General features: G+C 46.3%; 2 protein-coding genes across 5 annotated transcripts in view; both read left to right on the forward strand.

The window, feature by feature from the left end:
- The window catches only part of wnt5b (wingless-type MMTV integration site family, member 5b), a 34,973-nt gene extending 21,681 nt beyond the window's left edge, over positions 1–13,292 (forward strand). The window contains exons 2-7 of one of the 2 annotated variants that reach the window (XM_086103323.1): positions 5,381–5,514; positions 6,073–6,160; positions 6,245–6,404; positions 9,025–9,317; positions 12,182–12,340; positions 12,425–13,292. In XM_086103323.1, the coding sequence (XP_085959449.1) occupies positions 5,414–5,514; positions 6,073–6,160; positions 6,245–6,404; positions 9,025–9,317; positions 12,182–12,340; positions 12,425–12,724 (1,101 nt within the window). In that variant the 5' untranslated portion in view covers positions 5,381–5,413 and the 3' untranslated portion in view covers positions 12,725–13,292. Of the gene's footprint in view, positions 1–5,009; positions 5,515–6,072; positions 6,161–6,244; positions 6,405–9,024; positions 9,318–12,181; positions 12,341–12,424 lie in introns of those variants that run through there. The other variant, XM_086103321.1, reaches the window with a different exon arrangement.
- A 1,814-nt stretch (positions 13,293–15,106) lies between these two features.
- Positions 15,107–23,792, forward strand: LOC147186157 (adiponectin receptor protein 2). 3 transcript variants are annotated; one of them, XM_086103061.1, is made up of 9 exons: positions 15,107–15,239; positions 18,517–18,814; positions 20,784–20,951; positions 21,024–21,195; positions 21,285–21,471; positions 22,012–22,031; positions 22,074–22,199; positions 22,284–22,477; positions 22,557–23,792. In XM_086103061.1, the coding sequence occupies exons 3-9, from the start codon at positions 20,886–20,888 to the stop codon at positions 22,683–22,685; spliced, it is 894 nt and encodes a 297-aa protein (XP_085959187.1). In that variant the 5' UTR covers positions 15,107–15,239; positions 18,517–18,814; positions 20,784–20,885; the 3' UTR covers positions 22,686–23,792. The 3 variants fall into 3 exon arrangements, with proteins under 3 accessions (XP_085959187.1, XP_085959185.1, XP_085959186.1); XM_086103059.1 differs by having other exon boundaries at positions 22,012–22,199; XM_086103060.1 differs by lacking the exon at positions 15,107–15,239 and adding an exon at positions 17,667–17,801 and having other exon boundaries at positions 22,012–22,199.
- The last annotated feature ends 1,559 nt before the right edge of the window (positions 23,793–25,351 follow it).

The following is a 25,351-nucleotide window of genomic DNA, read 5'->3' on the forward strand; positions in this document are numbered from 1 at the left end:
CGCAGCAGCGGGGATGATATGAAAGTAAAAGCAGACAGTGACATTGATGCCGCGAAACTTTGTGTGTGTGTGTGTGTGTGTGTGCGTGTGTGTGTGTGTGATAAATCTTTTATGTTGCTTTGTGGTGTTTCCTTGCTCCACCTTGCACAGCGCTCACTCGCACGTATGGGGGGCCAGCAGTTGCGTTCAAAGTACGGCACTCTTATTATTCTCACCTCCTCTTTTGGGCTCTTATTTTTTTTTTCCCAACCCCCTGACACCCGCCCGACGTCTCGTGGCGCAAAAAATGTTTTCGAAAACCCGAGCGGCGTCCGTCTCGAGGCCTCAAAGATACGGGGATGCTTTCTTCCTTTTTGTTCATCCTCCATGCCACAAGAGGGCAGTGCTCTGTATTGCCAATGGAAATTGTATTAGCACGCTAGCGCGCTAGCTAACCAATTCCAATCCCGTCGTTTTAAGAACCACTTCACTTAAAAAAAAATGTGTGGTAGTAATATAAAGGATAAAAACTATATGCTTTTGAGTATGTGTGTGTGTATATATATGTATATATATATATATATGTGTGTGTGTGTGTTATGCTGCATATGTTAAAGAGGATAGAAAATAGACAATATAACCTTAATTTCACGTTTCGAGCTCTCCTCAGCCGCGTTTTGATGCGATATTTCCCAGCCGGCTGCGGCACAGCATCAATAAGAGGCGAGATGAGACGCTCGCTGACACTTACTTCATCATAAACTTCATTTGCGCTCAGAGCGGCGGAGCCGCGGTGCTTTTCCGCTTCTTCGCGGCGTCTCGTCATAACCAAGTTGCTGCGTGATCCCCCCCCCCCCCGCCACTTTCCCCTATGTGTTTTGTCATGACAGTTCAAAAAAACAAATGTGGGTATACACTTAGGTACAGTACAGTAAGAAAGTTTTTCTACTTCCCACCACTGATGAACGTCGAGGGCCAGCATGGGGTCATTCCTGCAGGCTTTTGTCAAATATGCTTTTCTTCCCTTCTTTCTGCACACATCCTCTCTCCTCGCCTGCCCTGACAGCTCGTCTCGCTACGTCGCCTCACAGGCTTTGTGTGTGTGTGTGTGTGTTCCGACACATGCTTTGACAACATGCAGGCCTCCAAGGTGTGTGTGTGTGTCCTCAGCAATGCCTTTGCTTTCTGCCAGCTCTGCAGTCTGACATCGGAGATTTTTCAGCCGCACGCTCACTCTCACCCTCAGTAGTCAGCATTTTGGCTTTTTTTTTTTTTTTGTCAACGCACTCTGTCATCTGCGCATTGGGTGTGTGTGCTCATCTATCTCGTTTCCACCTTTTACAATTCGCACACGGCGGATTCCCCCCCCCCCCCCTATCGTTCCGTGCAGGTGTACCTAATGAAGTGGCTGGGCAGTGCGGAATGAAATACACAGTATCTACTAAACTGGGAGGGAGGAGAGCAAAACGTGGAAATGAATCATTTAAACAATCACATCAAAGTCCCAAATTTACCGAGTGCTTTTGTTGTAATGTTCTGTGGAACAAATGTGACATTTTTACAGTAAATCTGTTGGGGAATAGTTTCCATCCAGATCCACCTGTGTCTGTTTTAGGCCCACTGCTCAAAGAGACGAGGACTTATTCTGTTGACAACTGTAGCCAACGCGTGAATAATTGATCTTTTCGGAAACACGCGGCGTGCGTGTGAAGTCTGCATCCCGACATTGAATTTGAAAAAAAAAAAATGAACGTTTGAGCGGCGGGAGGAACAAAAGAAAGTGAGAACCTGGGATTTGGCAGGTTCTTTGTGTTATTTGTTATTGTCGCCTTTTAGGGATGAATATCTGACTAAAGAACTGGCTAATTGGGAACAGCCTGTTCAATTTGGGACGAAAAGCTGCTTTGGGGTTCAATGGCTAAAATTCAAGGTACGCTAAGTTAGGCTTCAGCGTTGCTCGAAGGTAATCCCGCAGGAAATGAATGCAACGCAATATGATTCCCTGTGAAGTGATGGAAATGGTGTGTGTTCGTGTGTGTTATTAATTTCTCCAGGGAAGGGCTCACGAGACCGCTGTAGTCTGACCGCCCGAGCTCCAGGGCACCGGGGGGAAATCAGGCAATCTGGCCCAGCCTCGGTGCCCCTGCTGGGTCTTCCTGCTGAGGGATTCGGCCTCTCCCAAGGCTCCAGTCAGGTGCCAAATGAGGCCTGGCGTATAGCTGAGGCTGCCGAGGTGCCAAAGTGGGCCGGCTCCACCGCGTACTGTTGGCAGCAAGCTGAGCGCAGACGCTAGCCGCACGTTGACACAATTACATTCAGCGTCATGTCTTTTGTTGTCTCCATCAGGCGTTGGACAGTTCATTAGGTACACCGCCGAGCATCAATTTAGGAAAAGAAACGCTTTTTCGGTTGACTAGTGATCCAATTTCAAGCGAGGGAAATGACAGAGCCACCAGATCATTGCATTCTGGGGTGTTCGATTTGGCCACTAGGGAGCAGTAGAGTGCAGCCATGCTGACACAAACGAAGAAGAGTTTATTATACTTTGTTTTATATTGAGGTAAATAATGTTTTTTTGTTGCCGTTTTTTTTCTCACTCCACACATTTCGCACAGTTAGCGTATTAGCATAGCATAGCATATTTGCAGATTTTTGGATGTGAAAAAAAATGAGGAAACCCCCCCCCCAAAAAAAAATTCAATAAATGAGAAGTTGCCTTGATTCAACTTTGACTGAAAATCTAAACTGACAATATTTAGTCAGGACTTTTTTTTTGGGGGGGGATGTTCTTTTTTTCTTTCTGCTTCAGATCCCGTGTTGGACAAGCGGGTGGTCTTGTTTTACATTTTCCCACAGTTAAGGCAAAGGGAGGGGCGAACACGCAGCATGCACATGTGGCCCTTGCGAGGAGAGGTTGAGAGACGGATGGATGGAAGAAAATAGAAATGTCACTCTCACTTTCAGACCGTGGCGGAGAGAGCTAAATAAAAAGAAAAAGACAAAAAAAAAAAGGGGGCGAGGAATCGCTTTGTAGCGGGGGAGGTGGAAAGGCAGATGGTGAAAGAGAGCGAGAGATGTGCCGATGAAGATGCCGAGAGAAGGAGGTGCGGAGAGAAGTGAAGAGCAAGATATATTTAGAGAGGGAGAGAGTTTGAGCCTCCGAGCGGGAGGCATGACTCATCCTCTGCCAGCTGACTGAAGGAAGGATGGATGAAGGAGAGGAGACGGATGGAGGGAAGTCGGCAGGAGGAGGGGTGCACGTGTGATACAAAAAAAAAAACAAAACAAAAAAAAAAAAAAACACAAAACCCAAGCCCAAAAGCTCAACCGTCGTAAATTAATCAGAATGTAGAACACGGACATACATGAAGAAGACAATTCCTCCATAAACCACAAATTATGTTCTTTGCAGAGGATCAAGAATACATGCCAGTGAGTGTTCTCACAAACTCTATCCATAGGAGTTGTTTGCATTCAAATCTAGCAGACTGCTGCTCGTTATGGAGCAAGGCGATTGATTTATTCGCGCAGAATCCGACCCCTGACCTTTCACCTCTCAGAGGGGTGGGGTTCTGATTGGGAGACTGGTTGCCAAATCCACGGAAGACATTGCCTTTGCAACCCCGTCCTCCTTCACTGACCGTTTGTCCTTTTACGGCTTTTGCTTCCCGGAAGATGTTTACGAGGTGACCAGATGGGTCCGTAAAGGTGAGACTGGACTCTGAGGCGGCGGAAATCATCTTTGGGAAAGCGTTTTGCAGGGCATTGTCCTCACAGTCGGGTCATTGCGAGTCAACACAATGCTGCAGTGTTGACTGTGATGCTGCTGTTGAATCCACAGTGGAGCTGTTGGGGCTTTTTTTTTTTTTTTTTTCTTCCCGGCATTTCTCCCTGTTGCATGGCGATTGCTCATAACCTCCAGGGAGCAACCCTTTCATCCTCTCTCTTGTTTCCCTTCCTCACCCTCCTCCTCCTATTTTTATTTTTTAATTTTTTATTTAGCTCACATGGGCTAAGTTGCTCTCCCGAGTCCTGACCCTCCACTACACCCCCCCCCCCCCACCACCACCTCCTCTGCTGTGGTGGGCTCCAGGCAGCGTGGCTAGCCTGCGCCCTCTTGTGGTTGTAAGTGAGCGTTGCAGCTCATCCACAACAGCTCGCTGCGTTGTGCAAAATGCCCTCGGGGATGCATTTTCTTATTTTTTTTTGGAGCGGGGGAGGGGGGGGGGTAAGTGAATGATAAAAACTCAGTTCTGCATTCAGCCACATCTGCAGGTGCTAATTAAAAAAAAAAATCAAAAAATTATAAAGTCCTTCCTGAAACTTGAACTATTCCGAAAATTCCGTTTCCCATCGAAGGGATCGAATGTTGTGACCTGTTTGTACCAAGTTCGTGTCTTCCGCGTTCCTCCAGGCGGTGGCGATGTTGTCATAGCAACACGCACACATTTACACTAACCGTGTCGCGCGCGCGTGCGCGTTGTTCTCCTACTAAGAAGGATGAGCTTTATCATGAAAACAACACCCGTGACGAATTAAATGAAAATGTAGGAGGAGGTGGACGCACTTGGATACTTTCGCGTGTGCATGCGTTGATTGTTGTGTGGGCGCGGTTCCGCATCATCGGATGCATTTGGACGCACCCGAGGTCCTTTTACCGACACACGTGACAAAAGCCTTTCGGGGTTTTTTGCACCCCCCCCCCCCCTTTTCTTTTTTTCTCTTTTTTTTAAACCCTAAGTCTTGAAAAAAAAAATGTGTGGAGTCTGAAAAGACATATCAAGATGTCTTTGGGAGTTGAGTTTTAATTGACAAATCAAGGATGTGTCCGGGAAGCGTGACAAAGAGACGAATTGCAAAGCCAACGACAGCTTGGAATATTCAAACCCGCGTTCCACTTTGCATCCAATCTCGCGCGACGCCAGGTCGTAAAACTGGGAGGGGAAGTGGGTGGGAATTGGATAGGGAGGGGGAGCTTGTGTGGAGGGGGGGGGGGGGGGGGGGGTAGTTCAGAGGTGAATTAGGGGGTGAGACGGAGCAGGATTCGGAGGAGAGAGGTGAAGTGGCCGTGGAGGGACGAAGACGTGCGAGGCATTTGTGCGAGACCTTTTTCCAATCAGCATCATCGCTGCTTTGATTTGATTTCTTTTGGATGACATTTTGGGCGACTCTCCTTCCTTTTTTTTTTTTTTTAATGCGTAAAACCAACCCGGCTTTGCGCGTTCCCTGATTGGACCTATAGCGACCCCATGCTTCTATCTTCGGGTCACCCCTCGACTTATCGGGCTTTTATTTCTTTAGTTATGTATGAATTTATTTTTTAAATGACGGCCGTGTGATTGTGCTCGCTTGGACTCCTTTTCAAAGAAGTCGAATCCCAACCGCGCGCATGTCTCAACAGCGCAGCACTTTCCCCGGCAGCGGGCGGCGAATCATGGACCGCAAAGGGGTCGGGGTTCGGCACTTGTTCCTGCTGCTGGTCGCCCTCCTCGCCGGAACCTCGCAGTTGTTAGTGGTGGACGCCAACTCGTGGTGGTAAGTCTTTTCTTATGTGGTTTTTTTTTTATTGCGCTTTTACGGCGCCAATAAATCGTGTGAGATGAGAGAAAGAAGGAGCGCGAGTTTTACGCACAATTGACGCATAGTTTTAAGTCGGAGCTAAATGACAAAAAAAAAAAAAAGGATGAAGTCATGTCTCTGTTTGTGAGCATTTTTTTTTAGGAGGGATGATGATGTGTGGGGGGGGGGGGTGCTTTTCGTCAGAACAAATGTGAAGGCTCTGTCACAATATTTACCCTCGGGGAGCCCCAAATGGCCCTAACTTGGGGGCGCGCGAGGGGGGGGGGGTGGGGGTGCTTGGCCCCTATTGGCCCTTCAATTGCCCACACTTGTTCTTGACTTACAAGGCAAATGTAAATGTGCAGGTTAAATTCATCTTAGCGTCCACCATCGTGTATTCGAAGATGCCAAGTGAAGAAGACGCAAAAAAAAACAACAACAACTTTTACATCCTATTCAACCACACAAAATATTCCAAATGATATTTTATAGTAGGAAGTAAGATCCAATGATCAATATCGGCCCTGTTTTCAGGTCAATGGCGCTGACCCCCATCCAGAGGCCCGAGATGTACATCATCGGTGCTCAGCCGCTTTGCACTCAGCTGTCCGGCCTCTCCCAGGTAACTTCCTGTTTGTTTGTTTGTGTTTGTGTGTGTGTATGCCAATTCAAAAAAATGTATTTGTATTTTTTTTTCCCTCCTCAGGGTCAGAGGAAGCTGTGCCAGCTCTACCAAGACCACATGATGTACATCGGAGACGGAGCCAAGACGGGCATCAAGGAGTGCCAGTACCAGTTTCGACAGAGGAGGTGGAACTGCAGCACAGTGGACAACACGTCCGTTTTTGGACGCGTCATGCAAATCGGTGATGATTTTATTTGTATTTATTTTTTTTTTAACACGCATTTAGACTCGGAATGTGCATTGTAGTTCATGATGTCTTGTCATTACATCATATTTTGTATCCCCCCCGCCCCAAAAAAAAGTACAAAACAACTCAGAAAGTTGCAGCTCGGTTCAGTTTTTGACCAGAATTTGGTTATTTTTGACCCAGCAATTTGAAGAGATTTTTTTTTTCATCTGCAGCTTTATTTTAAAAAAAAATGTTGCTAAATAATCACCATCGTTGCCAAGACTTTCCCAACCAGGGATTTTTGTTCTTCTAGCTATCACAGATACATATAGTGACATCCAGAAATTATTTCGCAGACGCCACCAACAAATTGTAACTATGAGGATATCATCATTGTTTGAGTTAGTCATGATTTGGAATTTTTTTTTAAGACCAAAACGGTGTTGACAATTCCATAAATACTGAATCAAGGAATGTTTTTCACTTGTGGTTTTATAATTATCATTCCCCCCCCCCTCCCCACCCCAAGTCAATAATGCATGAACTTTTCAAAACGTGATTTGATATGAAATGAAGTCGTCATCCTTCCGTGGTGAAAATATCCCGAAAGGTTCTCGGTGCCATTCTAAATTGAGCAAACAATGCAAGGGGCGAGCAGACAATCGAGCAGCAACTACAAGCGTCAAGCGTCCGCAGGCTCGACTGTCATTTAAAAAAAAAAAAATGTTGCGGGACTTCTGGAGATGTCGGGCTAATTCCCAGTCGGAACGTGGGAACGATCTCATCAACAAGTACGTGTTAAATCCGCTTGGGTGCAAGCGAGCCGCCGTCTCCGTCTCCCCCCCCCCCCTCCCCCTCCCGACCCCTCCCCACTTGTCTCTATTGACAGTCCGTCCACCTTTAAAATGGAGGTGTGAGTCGCTCCATTGTCTCCAGGCTCTTTTGTTTTTTGTTGTTGTTGAAATGCGCCGATGAGCTGACACAGAGTCGGCAGATCCGGAGCTGAGCTATTTGAAGTCTGCAATAAAAGCCGCAAGACGATGCGCAGGAATATTTGTGCGCAATAGTTCTGCGGGGGGTTTGCGTGTGGATTGCGCAAGCCGCGTCGAATCCGTGGGTTGACGTTATCCCCCCCCCCCCAATGAAAAAAATGGACTTTACTTAAAAATTATAATTAAAAAAAAAAAAGTCAAGCCAAGTGATTTATTATGATGAGTGACGAGCCACAAGCGGCCCGATAATAATAAAAAACTGCGCCATAATGCTACAAATTCGTTCACGAGGTTAAAACGTGCAAGGGGAAAAAATGACTTAATGTGAAAATAGCGGCACAAAATACTATCATCTGTCAAAAACACAACTTCTATTTTTTCTTTTGGGGGGTGTTCGAAACTTAAATTGGAAAAAAAAAACTTCATAATTGACATGGCAATAATGTCAGTATATATAGTTAAATGTTATTTAACTATTGCGTTAAATTGCCCACAACTTCCCCTTTCATCAGTTTTGGTGCCTTGAAACTTTGACTTCACTTCTCCAGCTGTTCAGCTAAAACAGCGCACGTATTTACGCTGCTCATACCCCAGATAGAAGCCCATAAAAAAAAAAAACGGGACCTCGGCAGTGTGAAGTTCGACAAGAAACGGCAGCAGACTGTTTGCTCTTCTCATGTAAATTGCCGAGTTTCGCACTACTCGAACCTCATACCTTTCCGGTAGCCATCTTTGTTCTCTTTAACTATCTCCGAAGCATTTTGTGTATTAAAATCCACCGAATGGGGCATGCGGAGGACTCATGTTGCGTATTCCAAAGTGGGGTCTGGGAATCTTTAATACGCTCTGCTGAAGAGGAGGATGAGGAGGAGGAGGTGTGGGTGGAGGCCGTATACAAAGAAAGGGTCATAAAGTTTGGTGTGGAAGAACCTGAATCTTCAGACACTGTCACCGCCTGCATCCCGATACTTTTTGTTCTGACGAAATTATCATTCACAAAGTGTTGTGGCAAACAAAGCATGTCAAGCAGCACTGAGCTCGACCGCTTGTAGCAGACATGTTGCGTAATAAGGCAGAGAAGATCCCCTACTAGTCTCGACTAATAGTGAGTATTGGTGTATGCGGTGTTTGTATGTGTTGCTGCTCCATGTGTGAAGTGAGCATGTGGAGGAAAAGTGGATCATTAGCATGTGATCGATGCTAACGGTCAGTTGCAGGTCTATTGTGTTGGCATGAAGCGATGGTTTGGTTGAACAATATGCTGGTAAAATATACAGGGAATACTCTAAAAACAGTTGAGTCAAAAAAAAAAACATCAAAAAGGGACTGATCCAGCTTTTTGGGTCAAAATGGGTTCAATATAATTTGGAAAAAAAAAAACAAGAAAAATATTTTTGAGTTGCAAAATACCCTTTTTTGTGCGAAAAAAAAATTTGGGTTGCTTTGTGCCTCTTTCATTTTACCTAACGGTTTTTTTTTGGGTTATTTTTGACACCACTGTTTTTAATACCCACTCCTAAAACAGCCCAATTTTGTGCACCAAACAAAATTTGGTCAAATAGACCCAATTTTTGACCCCACCCCCCCCCCCGACCCTCCCGACTCAGCAGTTTTGACCGTTCTCCCTCCCGCTCCTCCAGGCTCCAGGGAAACGGCGTTCACCTACGCCATCAGCGCCGCCGGCGTGGTCAACGCCATCAGCCGGGCGTGCCGCGAGGGCGAGCTGTCCACCTGCGGCTGCAGCCGGGCGGCGCGGCCCCGCGACCTGCCCCGCGACTGGCTGTGGGGCGGCTGCGGCGACAACGTGCACTACGGCTACCGCTTCGCCCGCGAGTTCGTGGACGCCCGCGAACGCGAGAAGAACTTCCCCCGCGGCTCGGCCGAGCACTCGCGTACCCTGATGAACCTGCAGAATAACGAGGCGGGACGACAGGTACGGATTTCCCGCAATTTGGTCACGCTTCAAGTTTAGACATCTGGAGTGTTGTCTCCTTGGAAGACAGGAATGCGTGGGCGAGTCAAGGTGCCCCCTTCCCGCCCCCCCCAACTGCCTGACCTGCCGGTATTTCTGTGTGTGTGTATGTGTGTGTGTCAAGGTTATTTATTGGGAGGGTCCAAATGGTAGAAATGCTAACGCCCTTGGAGTCTGGCTAGGTCACCCGGTCAATGCGCATTCCAACAGGGGAACACACATTCACAAGTGAGGCAGGAGCGGATTTGCTTCACTTTTGTTCGCCATCGCTCAGAATACCGGGACTCATTTCCCCGCCGTCTTCCCCGAGATTTTCAAGGGACGACGGGAGTTGTTTGGGAAACATCCGGAAGAGAACAGCACTTAAGAACAACCTTTCACCTTTGATTAGGCTCCACATTTACCGACGCGCTGCCTCGTAAAAGGTCCATTTGCTGCTTGGCGGTGGACGGCGCAAGAAGGGGGAATGCGTTTGTCGGAGCTGTTTACAAGACGGGAGGCCCTGGTGCGTTCCGTGCGCACGCGTGCGCCCCCCCCCCCCCCCCAGCCCTTTCCCCTCTCACATTTGATTTGTGCGAGAGAGAGACAGTGAGCCTGGTTTTGTGTGTGTGGCTGAGGTCAAAGGTCAGGGCCTGGTGTGCCTATGTGCCGCGAGGGTCCCGCTGGGGCTGTAAGAGAGTGGATGGGTTTTCACTAACTGACTTGCGTTGATACCCAAACCTTTTTGTGAAGTAGTGAACGCTTACATGAACACACACGCACACACACGCACACACACACATGCACATGCACATTTTCCTCCTGCATTGTTTCTTGTTCATCCGAATGGAAGAGAGAAGAAACACAGTGGGGAAAAAAAAAAACAGAGGAAGACTCGCTTTTTTGGGGCTGACACGCTGGTTTGGGGATTTGTCCCGCTCGGTTGAACAAGGCAAACCACAGCGCTTTTGTTTGGAGGTGACGGGGGCGTGCCACTATATATATCTGTGTGCATGTATGTGTGTGTGTTAGCGTTTAGCTTCATTTGACTTGTGCACAAAGGCAGACAACGTGTGTGCGCATCGAGGTGTGTGCCCAGACGGAGACGCAGGGGGTGAGCGATGGACCGCCGTCACACTCCCCCGACTTTCAAAGACTGGCGCGCACACACCGGGGCTCGCTGTCTCCGTTCGACACAAATCAAATGAGGCGGCTCTTGTCACACACACGCACACTTACACACACTGAATGTACATTCTCAGGCAAAACTCCCCAAAACCTCCCCTGAGAACACATTTATCTTTCGATGCCAGGATTTTTTTTTTCTTTTCGGGGTGGGCAAACTCCAACAATGAGGAACACGATTCATCCATAATAGATTTGAAGTTAGAGTTGATACAATGAGTTCAAGGATGCCTTAGAACGCCTCATCATCATCATAAGTGCATGCAAATCATGCGGAGAAAGGCGGAATAGCCAGGAGGAGGAGGAAAATATTTTTGGGACTTGACAGCCAGTGTGCGGACCGTGACTTTGGGTGGGCATGGCTGGTTTAGAGTGCCTCGTTGTTGGCCTTAAGTGTATGAACGTCATTGAGAGAAATCAGGGGAGCAAGGGGATTTCAGCCAGTATGTCAATAGGGGGCTTCACGATGGTGCTTTAGAGTGCCTCATTGTCCTGGTATGACATTTTGGGACATATGTCCAACAACCAGAGCTTTTCAGTGGATAATTTTTTTTTTATCAGAAAGATGCTCGATAAAATAGCATCCACTTTTTTTTTTTTTAAATTTACCCGACACCTTACACTTCAGTCGAGTGTTAACATGTGCACCTTAGCATGGAGCAACAGTAACTTTTAAGAAGCCCAAGCAAGGCATGACATTCACTCTTTTTCTTTACCACACACACACACACACACACGGCTCTTACCTATTGTTCCCGACAAGACCGTGTCCACGTCGCGGCTGACTGACCGTGTCACCGAGCCCAGCAGGCATGTCCCGCCACGGAGCGCAGCGTGAGACTTACAACACGCACGCACGGCATGAGCTCACGTGGAGGGAAGAAATAACAACTACCTGAAATGCGTGAGGTTGGATGACGGGATGCAGGGTGGCGAGTGCTATGCCTGCCGGGTTAGGAAAAGAGAGGGGGCAACAGGAGCGGGGATTGTTAGGGGAGGGTGGGGTGGGGGTTTCGGGGTTCAGAGGTTAACAGAGGTGAAAAGGTAATTGGGATCAGGCAACCCGAGGAGAGGACAGCCAGTGATATGAAGAACACAGGGAGTTTTATGTGTGCGGAAAACGCGAAAAAGAACACAAAGCATGATGAGTGATGTCCTTGGTATGGTGTGTGTGTGTGTGTGTGTGTGTGTGTGTGTGTGTGAGCGAGCATTTGAGGGGTGCGCTTGGGGCGGGGGGGGGGGGGGGTTAATGCAAGCGGCCTGCTCAGGCTCCCCCTGCAGATAGCACCATAAATCTTAGTGTATTTCCTGCTCTGTTTTTTTGTTGTTGTTGTTGTTTTCTCACATGCAAGCATAAGCCTCTGATAAATCCGAGAGGGCAAAAGATCAAACTTCAAAGACATGAGATGAAAATGCCATCTTAGATCCATTGTCATTCAGTTCTTCATTTTTTTTTTTTTGGGGTAAAACACAAAAAGCTAGAACATTGTAGTCACACACAGTCTCCACAGGAGGGCGACAGTGTCACCCTCAATTGGAGCCACGTTCAACTTTCAAAACTTTTCTTCTCGGCCACTGTCAACTTTGGAGTTTCCGATTCAGTATCAGTGACGTATTTGAGATGAAGATGATGATGACGTCTCTTCTACGGAATCTTCCAGGCGGTGTACAACCTGGCCAACGTGGCCTGCAAGTGTCACGGCGTGTCGGGTTCGTGCAGTCTGAAGACGTGTTGGCTCCAGCTGGCCGACTTCCGGCGCGTTGGCGAGTTCCTCAAGGAGAAATACGACAGCGCCGCCGCCATGCGCATCGGACGCAGGGTAAAAAGAACTGCACGTCTTTATTTAAAAAATAAATAAATAAAAATCGCTAATTCGCTAATCACCGATCGTGGTCCAATCCAGGGCAAACTAGAGCAAGTGGACAAGCGTTTCAACCCCCCGACCCCGGAGGACCTGGTCTACATCGACCCCAGCCCGGATTACTGCCTCCACAACGAAACCACGGGCTCGCTGGGCACTCAGGGCCGCCTGTGCAACAAGACGTCGGAGGGCATGGACGGCTGCGAGCTGATGTGCTGCGGCCGCGGCTACGACCAGTTCAAGATGTACAAGCACGAGCGCTGCCACTGCAAGTTCCACTGGTGCTGCTACGTCAAGTGCAAGCGCTGCACCTCGCTGGTCGACCAGTTCGTCTGTAAATAACGGCGGGTGTGGCGGGGGGGGGGCGGGGGGCAAGTGGTTAGGGGTTCGGTAATCAGCTGTCAACACGCAAGATTTGCGAACCGCCGCGCCAGCCGTTTGGAGTCATTTCCTATTTGGGCCCTTCCTGCTTTCGTAAACCCAACCCCCCCCCCCCCCCCCAGGCGGAACAACTGGATCCAAAATAGGGACACGGGTGACTCCGATGAATAAAATATATCACGAAATAATAAGTAGACTGTTTAAAAGAGACACTTTGGATCATCTCCTTTGATTCTGGCCCGCAGGAGTGAACGTGCTGACTGCTGCGGGTTCCCGAATGCTACGAGACCAAGGAATGGCTCGGCGAGGATCGGAGGGAGCCATCCTTCAAGGCACACTTAGGCGTAGAAATACTGTAACGAAAACGGGGACACTCCATTAAACACTCCATTTGTCTCCGCGCAACCGGCAGAGATGCCAGCTGCCGCGACCCGACGAGTCGGCGAGCAACGGCGGTTAACGAGGTTTTCGTCCCCGCCTGCCGCCATCTTTGCCTCAGCCCGGGCGCGACCTTCACGGGCGGGGAAAAGGCGCGAGGGGGGGTGGGGGGTGGGGGGGGGGGGTTTACGAAGCTCCATTAGCGAAGATTGATGACGCCGTGGCGAAAGATACTCTCCTACCCCGACGCCCGTGAATGCTAACGAGCAGTCAACCGAGCTTGACCGAGACGTCTTCATTTTTGGGCCCGTCGCCATCTCGCTTCCAAAATTGATCCTGCTTGACTTTGATGGAAAAGAATTGGTAGATATGAAGAATTCAATCCAGTCTGATGATGATAAGAGACTGGGGGGGGGGGGGGGGGATGAACGTCTGTGTGTGGCAAAAAAAAAAAAAAAGAGAACAGAACGGACTGCGATTTATTATGAGCTACTTTAAAAGAAAATTAGATCATAAGAGAAAGTATATATTTTATTACTGTCCTGTTTTGTATGTCTCGATACGTATACTTTTGATAAACTAGTCTTTGGACGATGATGCCTCTTTTTTTTTTTCTTCTTCAGAAGGTTTTATTGGACAACATAGCCTTGTTCTTAAATCCCAACTACAAGGGAAAAAAAAAAATAATAATAGCGCACGGCACGGCTGAGTGTACCTTGTGATGACCTCATTGCTAATCTCATTACTTTGGGCTGTTTGCCACTAATTGGATCGGACAGGGAGCACGAGCATGTCTTTCCTTTCAGCGGTCGAAACTGCCGCACCTGAGAGAGACTTTTGATACCGGGATACTTGTTGGTCTTTCGCTCGTGTGTGAAGCATGTTCAGTTAACTCCCACGGGCCACGCCGCTTCCGAACCTAATTTGGTCCTTTAAAATTGTCATGTTTCCCTCGCACAGTCATCATTTTTGATATCCGCACAGCGAGCTGCTCAACATGCGTGTTGTATTGAAGTCCACATATAGAGGGATACAGTGTGTATTATTTCTGACCTTTTTGGGTTACCCTACCAGCATGTTTCAAGGTTGAGCTCATTGGAGCTGCTAAGTGGATGCTAAGCACCATCGCTACCAATTACGTCGAATAATGAAGCTGTCATGGTGGGGCAGGCCGTCATGAAAAGTGAATTCAAAGCGAACACGGGCGCCATTTCTGAAGCAGCAAGTCTAGAAGATGAAACTAGAATGTGTGATGCTCAAGACGACTTTTGCAAGCAAAACTTGTTTGGTGTCCGACCAGATTAACCAGACTGGCGAAACTACACAAGCAAAGACACACTCATCGCGAATCTATTTACACAGCCAGACAATCGCAGTCAGGCAGCCCACAAAGTGCCCTCTGTGGGCACGCCTGCAGATGTAAACACACCCAGGTCGAGGTTGAGGGCAAATATTTCATTCGCGGTTGCAAGAATTTATGGCCATGGAGTGAGGCTGATATGAAGACCAAATTCATAGAGCACATTATGACCAAATGAAACAATTTGAGTTAAAAAAAAAAACATTTCCCGACATTATTTTCACCACTTGCCCCCATTGGAACCATTCACATTTGTTGTTTTACGAACAAAAGACAGATTGCTCTATAAATAGAGTTGAGTTGAGATAGATTAAAAGTACATAAAAACCAGAAATGACAATTTATTGTGGAGAGTTAGCTGATGTCTAAAATTAAAAGAAGTAAGACAAAAACAAAATGAAAAAGTTGCCATTCAAAAAGTCACAACTACAACTTCGCTTTTATTCTTTCAGTTTTTTTTTTCCTGAATGAAAACTACAAAAAGCAGCTGCGTCACTCTCTCTTCCGGATACACAACGATTGGCCACCTCTCCTCTGTCTACGCTCCATGTGATTGGCAGCCTGCCTCTCGTGAGAGTCACGTCACATATTAACCACGCCCCCGAGCACACCGTACGTCCCCGAGTACAGTCTGTCGTAAGAGAACAACAGAGAGTGGAGCAGAGGTGATCCACGGTAACAACGCTCACAAGCTGTGACTCCTCACGTAGGAAATTTACCAAAACACACCGTGACGAGGTAAGATGGTACAACTTTGTGGTTTCAAAATCTCGTGTTCCGTATTGTTTCGGACACGTGACCGTATTTTGGTACTTTATGAGTGCTAGCTGTGAAGGCTGTCATAATAAAACATGAGCTAGCCACCGACTGGGGAAAACAGATTATTTTCTCTCATGTTTTTGCCATTTTTAGTCCATACGTGCTGCTTCGATCAAGAACTTTCGTCGTATGAAACTGTCAGAAGAAACACGTGAGGTGTTGAGGAGTTTGTTGTGGTTTCCCGTGTTAGCGAACTAGCTCCGCCTGCTAGCTCGGTGTAAACAAACCTGCGGGCTGCCCCTCGATTTGCCTGTTTTATAATAAAAATTAATCATAATTTTTTTGGGGGGGGATAATTTCTTGAACCTTCCGACGAAAACAGGGCGTCTCGCATCATATACGGCATGACATGCTTTCACTAAGGCGTGACGTAATGCCGACAAGGGATGCTCCTTTGTGTGCGGGAAAAAAAGTGAGCCCCCCCTCTCCAAAAAAAAAAAGTGCAGCGTGGCTGTCAAAAACAGGAGTGTGTCTAGATTTGGGGCTTCTCGTTGTTTCCCTTGGGTTGCCATGGCTCTTATCTACTTGGACTGTTTCGACATCCAGAAGAATGTTCGGCCTTCCTTTGCACTATGTGTACTCTTTGTGTAAGTATCTGCTGAGTGGAGAGCATCAAAGATTAGTGACATGTGATGTCACAACATAGCATAGCGCCCCCCCCCCCCCTTCAAGCATGTACACGTCCTCCACTTTGAGCAGCATAGAGAGATGATATTTGGGCAATGAACATGCATGCTAATGCCTGTATCAGTCATTTTCAGTGCAGGTCCTTGGAGTGTTCTGCAAGTACCTTTGGCCTGTTTTTTTTTCTCGCCAAGCATGAAGTCAGGCTGTCAATATTTAATAACCCGGCCAGCCGATAGCCTGTTCCTCTCCAACTTTTGTCCGCGCGCGCACTAACACGCCCAGTTTGTCTTGTCTCGCATGAGATTAGCACATGGATATTTCATGGCGTGTTCAAACGCATTTTGCATTTTTAATCTTCCCCCCAGGGCACCGGCAATCTCGTGTTTGGAGAAATTTTTGATGAACAAATATTCTTCTATGAACGTGTGTCTATGGATTACAATTGGTTGTTTTTTTTTTCTCAGTGGATTGGATGGAGTTGCACAAAGAAGACATTCACAACTCCCATGTGCAAGTCTCACCCTGCTATACATTTGTACTGCATTGCATAATGACGCAGCCAGGCCAGAAATGCTGCTCAACTTGGTTTTGGGAACTGTCATTACAGGAAACAAACAAAAAAAAAAACGCCCACAGAATTTTTTTTTTAAATCCCCGGAAATTTTCTTTCCAACCCCAAAAAGTTCATTGTCGCGCTCAAGTGGGAAAAGCAGAAGCACTTTCTTTTTGACTGTAATCATACCAAGCCGCGCTCAGATGTGTCACCGTTTCATGTTGTAAAAAAGACAGCGCTGATGTCTTAATATAGAACGTAGCTTTCGGCTCCCTTGTCATCAGGGCACACTATTTTTATCGCCGTGTGACCACTGACCACCTTTGAATTACCACCCAGTGGCTTTGGCAAAGGAAAAAAAAAAGAAAAATCTCGTCAGACATGTGCCAGCACCCCGCCGACTCTTCGAGGACGCGACTTTGAGGAGAAAGCTCACTTTAATGTTAATTATTCCTCTCCAGTAACTCAATGTCGGATTCTAAATTGGCTCTGGAGGTTTGCAAACGTAGCGGCCGTGTTTGTTGAAGCTAAATACTGGAGTGTCTTCAAATAAATTATCTTGTGTTGGCCGGCATTAAAATACAGTAGCGTAGTAGGCCCGAGTGTTTGAGAAATTTTGCAACTGTTTAATCCCACGCACAGTTGACATTTACTGTCAAACATGACATAAAACAAATAAAATTCCTCCCCGGTGGGTTTAAAAGAATCTTTGCCAGTGGAAAGTCCGCTTAGCTTAATGCTAACGAACAATGCTAAATTAGCTAGGCAGGCTAACCAATGTTGTTTCCTTTGTTCATTTAAAATTTAGAATGTGATGAAAATACTTTTTTACTTTTTTTTTTTTGTCATGCCTCGACAGTCCACTACTGCAAAAATGACGGCAGGTCCAACGTTTAAAGAGCAGAACATTTTTTTTTCTCCCTATCAACTTATTGAAGTATCTCAAGATGCCATCAGATAAAAAGCGCGATTGCTCAGATAGCCGCCGCACTTGAGTTCTGACGTGTCAACCTTTCGTACGCTCTGCTCGCTCGCCAGTTCGACCACACTGGCCCTTTGCCCTCATTTTTTTTCCCTCCCCTTCGCTTTTCAACGAGAGTCAAATCTTCCCCTTCCCCAAAGGGCCGCCGGCACCATGCCACCGCCCGAGCGCAATGACTCACGTGTTTGTCTTTGCTTTGCACGCACGCTCCGCTTATTTAGTACCCTGACGCACTCTCGTAAGCGGAGCGAAAAGGAGGACGAGAATCAATCAGGTGTACCTAATGTGGTGTCCAGCACTCGTTTGCCGCGATTGATCGGTGCGTCAAATCAATACAACTCAATACAACGTCAATGGCTTCAGGTCACGGCTCGGCGATGAACCCGGAGCGGGTTCACGGTCTCCGCGAAGAGGATGAGACCGAGTAAAAATCTTGACCGTCTTCCCTTTGTGCGCGGCGGGCCGTTTGTTTGCGTCCCAGGAATTGATTCGGACTTTGCCGCAAAAGCGTCCTCGTGACTTTGGTTTCCGCGTCTTGGCTCGATTTATTTATTTTTCGTGAGTGTGGAACTGTTTGGTTTTTATTTATTTCTTTTTCAACGCTGTAATATGCGTGAACACTGAGAGCGTAGCGCGTGTTGTCGCAAGCTAACGTTAACTGGCTAACTGTTAGCCTGTCTGCATAATTTATTTGTTTTTGTTTTGACTTTTTTTTTTGCCCCCCAGTTGGTTTTAATGAGTTCTTAGAGCATTTGTTGTTTTTTAATTTTTGAAAATGCCTTGTTTTAATTTAGTTATTATTTTTAGTATTAGTTTTAGTTTTTAAAAAAAAAATGTATGGATTATTTAAGTGCAAAATTGAAATGAAACAGAAGCTCTTCAAAGGGTTAGTTTCTTTTTTTTAATGTTTTTTTTCAAATTTTTCTTGCACCCTGTTATTTTATTTTGTGAACATTTTTTTTAGATTGAGTGATTTTTGTGAAATTTTCACCCTGTTCTCATTTTGATGTTTTTTTTTTTTTTTTTTCTCTCAGCTTCGTCCCACCAAATTCAGAGTGAGCGCCCGATCGCAGCCCAGCGCTCCCAAGGAGAACCCGGCCGCCCCGTTCGGTCCAAGCGTCTGCGGGGGTGAGTTTCCGGCCCGGTGTTTTCAAGCTGGACGAAGGAGAGGCGAATGGGCCCGGCGGCCCGGCCTTCGTGCTGAGACACAGAACTTCCAGCCATGCGCAGCACACGGCCGATAGCGCCCCGACGGAGCCGCGCCGCGCCGCAGTCACCTCAGGTTCTTCAAACGGACACGTCAGCACCGCTCAGTGCCGCTCACGCAACGGGGTAAGTTGGGGGAAAGTTGATTTGACTGCCCCCCCACAAAAAAATGTACCGGACAAACGTGAGCCAACAATATCTACACATCCTCTTTTTTTCCCTTTTTTTTTTTCATTCAAGCTGCCCTTGACTTCCCTTGATTGTTCAAGGCCTTCGCTATTGTTTTCTAATTTAGCCTTCGACTGATTTTTTTATTATTTTTTTTCTTGGTCACAAGTTCATGATGAGCAGACGCCAGCTGTTTTTTATTATTTCGCATCTGAGCAGTGTGAGTCACATGTCGTCGAGGGGGAGGTGGCGGAGGGATGGAGGAGGGGTTACACTGTACAAGGGTGAAGCCTCTTTCCTCCCGGCGCCGTGTTGTTGTGTTGCCTCCCTCCCGCCTCCCATTGGTCCAACGGGGGGGGGGGGGGGGGTCATGTGACCCGATTTCAGTTGGGTGTAATGTTCCATGTTCTCCGGAGGTGTTTTTTTCCGAGAGGGGCCGTCGTCCTCCATCGTCCGGATCTTGTTGGGGGTGCGAGCAAATATAAGCATGGCAGGTTTCACAGCTGCCATTTTAGATTTATTTTGTGCCACCAAATTTAAATCAAGCACCACCAACTCTTTTTTTTTTTTTTTTTTTTTTTTACGCAATCAGGAGTGCCCACCACGTTTGTTTAAATTCAGACCCCGAAGCCAATTTTATTTATTGATTTATTTTTAAACAACATGGAATTTGGCAGGCTTGTCGATCATTAGTTGACCCACCAAAAAAAAAAAAAAGGCTCCATTAAGCTCTGCTTGAAACGTCGATACTTCTGCGACATACATTTTAGGATCATTTTCAGTTCTTGAGATTATTTTTCAATACAATTTCAGGGCACCACATATACTACTTTTTTTTCTGAGCCACAAACAAGAAGCAGATTAAACTGGCTGCCGTAGCTTTATCGTGAGCATAAATACATCAGTCATTTAAAAAACAAAATGTTTTTTCCCCCCCCAAGAGAACAAAGAGCACAACAAAGTCAACCTTTTCAGATGACCATAAAATGAATGAGAAGCTACACGGACATAAAGAAAACAAAACATTTTTTTTTTTGGTTTTGTTTTTGTTGATATTGTGACCGAAAGTGAAAAAATGACTTAGGCAATTATGCGATGAGGCTAATGTTAGAATAATACAAAGAGAGGTTCATTGACTGCACACATGCATTCTGATTGTCAGAGACTCTCCACGCTTTGCTTTTTTACGTCTATAGATAGTGTATTGTATGATAGAGATAAATAGATGTTTTTATTGACATGCTTGTTATGTAATTTATAAGTCAGACAGGTGTGTGTTGTTTCACGTTTAATGAGTCTGTAGGGAGCACTTTTTTTAAGGGAGTGTCTGCTTGCAAAATAAAAAAAAGGTCTTTTGGGATCAAGTGCCGGATTTAATCTGAAGCACGCATGTGGCACTGCTCCTCTCGCTTCTCGTGCCTGTTTATCTCCGCGAGTGCGCCTCATAGGCTGACGCTAAGCGCTTGATGGTGAAAGTAATTAATTGATCTCACGGTGCTATCCACACTCGGGGTGGTGGGGGGTGAGCCTGCAAATGCGCTGATAAGTCCGAAGCCGATGCTCTTGTCTAGCTCGTGGGGTGAGCACGAAACAGCGCGGCGACGTGTTGGAATTTTAAGATTTAATACACAAGCTGCTCCCGAGAACCGCTCTTGTTATTGCGTAAGTCGGTGGTGCTTTTAAGTGCCCCTTTTGTGTTGTGCGGCCAATGACGACCGGTAAAATCTTATTAAATGCACCCATGAACACTGGTGGGGGGGGGGACGAAAAAAAAAAATGCAGCAGAGCGCCTGTGACCCGGACGGCAAATGAACGACATGTATCATCGCTTTTTATGAGGCGTGGCGGAAACATGCTGAGCGCGTACATATGCTGCCCGTGTCCCCGCAAATAACGAATCACCCTTGGTGCGCTTCCCCCACTCCAGAGCCTCCCGACATGCGACGAGGAAAGGAGAAAAAAGGAGGAGGACGCCAGGGGAGAAAAAGAAGAGGAGGCCCGAGAAGAGAGGAGTAGCGACGAAGGCTTCATGGGAATGACGCCGCTTCTTCAGGCTCACCACGCCATGGAGAAGGTGGAGGAGTTTGTCCACAAGGTCAGCGCCACACCTTAAAAAAGAAATTCTCGCAGGTGCCGTCGGTCCGCGTGACCTTCCGCTCTCGCCAAGGTGTGGGAGGGCCGGTGGCGCGTCATCCCTCACGACGTGCTCCCCGATTGGCTGAAGGACAACGACTTCCTGCTGCACGGCCACAGGCCGCCCATGCCTTCGTTCCGGGCCTGCTTCAGGAGCATCTTCCGGATCCACACCGAGACGGGCAACATCTGGACGCACCTGCTAGGTGGCGCCCGCGCACGCGCTTGACTTTTGCTTCTTGTGATGATTCTGCGACTTGCTGAAAAATGGTGTCGCCATCCATCCGCTCCCTAGGCTGCCTATTTTTCCTCTGCCTGGGCTTGATGTACATGTTCCGACCCAACATGTCTTTCGTGGCGCCGGTCCAGGAGAAGGTGGCTATCGGCATGTTCTTCTTGGGCGCCATCCTCTGCCTGTCCTTCTCGTGGCTCTTCCACACCGTCTACTGCCACTCGGAGGGGGTGTCCAGGGTCTTTTCCAAGTAAGTTAGCATAACTTCAATTTAAAAAAAAAAAAAAAGAATTTTTTTTTTGGGTCCTTACTGTTTTTAATAAATATTTTTGTTGAAATTTTATGCTTATATTTTTGGGGAGTTGTTGCTCAAATCCATTTACAATGTGTGTGAGAGTTTGGGTTAGGCACGTCTGTATTGGAGGTGCAAAAAAAAAAAAAAGAATCGACAGCTCTCAATTATGAAATGAATTGATAATTATTTATGAGAAGCAGTTCATCATTCACCAAATCCTCCGAATTTTAGTCTCTCGACAGAAAATAATGTCTGATGATTGTTTTGAGTCAAAATAAGCCATCGGCGAGCATCTCCTTTTCCCTTTGGAACGCATCAATCAACATGTCTGCCTATTTTCTGACATGTGACGGTCCAAACCAATAATTACGAGAGCATTTTCTTTTATATTATTTTGAAAAATTTTTTTTTTCAACAATGGCATGGAGATGAAAAGTTTTTTTCAAATTTTAAATATACATATTTTTTAAATTTCTGCTTATTTGTGTCCAACAGGCTGGACTACAGCGGCATCGCCTTCCTGATCATGGGCTCGTTCGTGCCGTGGCTCTACTACTCCTTCTACTGCTCGCCGCAGCCGTGCTTCATCTACCTGCTGGTGGTGTGCGTGCTGGGCCTTTCCGCCATCACCGTGTCCCAGTGCGACTTTTTCGCCACCCCGCAGTACCGAGGAGTCCGCGCAGGTCACTGCCGACGTCGCCGCCTTTTCCTTCCTCCGAGCTTGTCGCGATCTGTCGCTGACTGCGTGTTCCGCCGTCTCGCTCCAGGTGTGTTTGTGGGCTTGGGGCTGAGCGGCGTGGTGCCCACCCTGCACTTTGTCATCAGCGAGGGGCTCATCAGGGCCACCACCATCGGACAGATGGGCTGGCTTTTCCTCATGGCCACGCTTTACATCACCGGAGCCTGCCTCTACGCCGCTCGCATCCCGGAGAGATTCTTCCCCGGCAAGTGCGACATCTGGGTACGTCGCACGCCGACGCACGCAATTCCGGCTGCCTTGAAAGCAGCCTCCGTTGAGTGTCCCCCGCTGTGTGTTCCAGTTCCACTCCCACCAGTTGTTCCACATCTTGGTGGTGGCCGGCGCTTTCGTGCACTTCCACGGCGTCTCCAACCTGCAGGAGTTTCGCTACACGGCCGGAGCGGGTTGCGCCGACGACAGAATGCTCTAACACACGCCCGTGTGTAGGCGATACCTCATTGCAGGGAGCCGGCACGTCTGAATGACGACGCGCACACTCGCCGGCTGCACTCCTGCCCGAGGAGGACAATGTGGCTTGTCATGTCGCGGGACGGCCTCACATTTCCAAACTGACACGTTCTACTCGAAAGCCACTTTTTGAGAGGTTGACGAACTGCTCGTTGAGACCTCTGGACATTAATCAACCATTTCCTCTTGGAGATTTTCATGATTTATATCACAAAGGAAGCATCATTTTTCTATTCAAAAGAATTGGGTGCGTGAGCTTTTGTTTTTTTGAATGCCGTTTTTCTTTTTATATAATTCAAACCTAAGAGCTTTTATTTAAAAAAATTGAATATCTTCCTTGATTGTGAAGGTTACAAGGGGCTTCTGTGAGGTGTCACTTTTACGTAAATAAAACAAAAATCTTTTTCATGTAAATAAGATTTCTAAATTTGGGGAATAGATTTGTATTAAATATATAGATATATATTAAAATAAACAAAAAGTGGGTGTGTTGGTGAGGATGGGGTGCTACAGTGGAACTATTTTATTGAATATGCAAGGAGAAGCGTTGAAAAGTATGATTTTTTTTCTCCCCCACTCACATTTGCCACGCCTCCAACTCTGATCTCGTGCAAATGTTTGGCTTGAAACCAAATCTAAGATGAGATCAAGATTTGTTCTGAAGATGTAGCCATTTTCATTCATCTATTTTCCCTTTATGCCTTTAAAAAAAAGCCTTTCATTCTGAGTGAAAGCAGAACCAAATAAAACGCCAGCATGAAAAGATGTCAGTAAAAGTCAAATAATTCAATACAATCTATCTTTATTACCTTTTAAGTCCTGTATTGTTTAAAAGATTTTTTGGGTGAATCTGTTTTTTTGACATCAACATGCTTTGTTAATGACAGGCGAGTGTCTTCGAATATACATTTGCTTTCATCATGATTTATTTTATTGTGTTGACGTTCTATTAATTTATTGTAAGTGAGAGGGCAGATTGGATGCCCGTGCGCACTTTTTGCGTTCGTGATGGGAGTGTTTGCTTCAGAGACCTTGACTGTACTGTTCTATTAAAAGACGCTTTGTTGAATTCTATGACCCTGATGATGAAAATGGATGGATAGATAGACCCCCGGTCCCCCCAGCCCTCAAACATACAGAATGAAATGGCCAAAACATTAGGGTCACCGTACAGTTTGTTTATCGAGCGACGTATGGCGAGAGCAAGCTCTGAAATACAGGAGACATTATAATTTTTTTTAAATATTTTTTTATTATAATTATTTTTAAAGGATGAGTAATTTAAAACTTTGCCTGTGTCTTTCGACGCATATTAACCAGGTCCAGAATTTATTTTTACTCAAATTCTCGGAGCTGAGACCCGGAACTAAAGGCGGACCAAAACCGGAAATGAGTCATTGTTTGCCTCGGCGATTTGTTTGCTCATATTTTTGGTGTTATTCGAACACCTGAGCGAAGTTAGTTTAGGTACTTTCGGTCTAAGTCAGGCATTTTTGGATTTTTTTAAATGCACAGGAGACGACCGCAGTGCAGGAACGTTGTCTCCGCGTCGGCTGCTGGCTGTCTGAGTGCAAAAGTGGCGACGTGTTGTGCAAAGGTAACGCGTGCTCAACTTTTCCTCCTTTTCACTTGATGCTTCCCTAAAAGAATATTTGTCTCTTTAAAAAAATAAATATACATTGTCTTGTGTTAAGCTTGTCTCGATTCGATCAAAACATTGGGCGCATCTACACAATCAAACGAGATATAATGCTAACCCGATTTTTGAATGGAAATTTATTTCGACCGTCAAAAACGATCAATCATGTGAGATATCATGGATTACAAGTATGTTTTGAATGCAATAATAGATCACTCTAACTGGCTAATTATATTGTAAACTACGATTTAAATTTGCTTTTTCTTAAAAATAATGAATAGTCAGCTCGTCGTAAAAACAAATAATGTGACATTTAATGATCTCTAAAACATATAAACTGTTCCGAGACGTCCATTTTGTTGTATTACAGCAATAAGGAGTCAAAGTTTACATCCCCAACGTAGTAATCGAAATTTGAATATTCAAATGAGTACTCATTAAGTATTCACAAGGCCAGACAGAATGACTATTTTGGTCATTTTACTGATTTATTTTACATTGTTCGGTTGCCTGAACGTCAGCATTTAAAAAATGACCAAAATGCACATCTGTGCTTTTCGCACCACAGCGTTAGACATAACAACACTGGCTGACAGGCTGTACAAGATAGCAGCAGCAGCGCAGGGCCTCCTTTTGTGTGCTTGAGGAGCTGTATGATGTCACTTAAGTGAACTTTGGCCTCAGTTTCATGGACTGTGTGACATTTGAACACGCATCAGTCAACGCTTCTGAACCTGTGCTTTGAAATGGCATTCCTGGGGTAATGTTAAATTAAGATCTACAATGACAGACACAACATTTTCTCCAAAGCACATGTTCAGAAGCAGTGAGTGATGTTGTTGTCAGCTTCCACGTGTGTCAGTGTTGTGCAGTCCATGCTTCGTCAAGCAGACAACACGGCGTTCTCTGCTGCTGGCTTAACCCTTGTTACATTTTCGACAATTTTTTGCAGATTTTTGCGTGTTGTCATCTTTAAATCAAAGACAAAG

Source organism: Hippocampus guttulatus, chromosome 22, assembly GCF_054856545.1.
Source record: "Hippocampus guttulatus isolate MCC_2025c chromosome 22, RoL_Hgut_1.0, whole genome shotgun sequence".
In the NCBI taxonomy this organism is placed as follows: Eukaryota; Metazoa; Chordata; class Actinopteri; order Syngnathiformes; family Syngnathidae; genus Hippocampus; species Hippocampus guttulatus.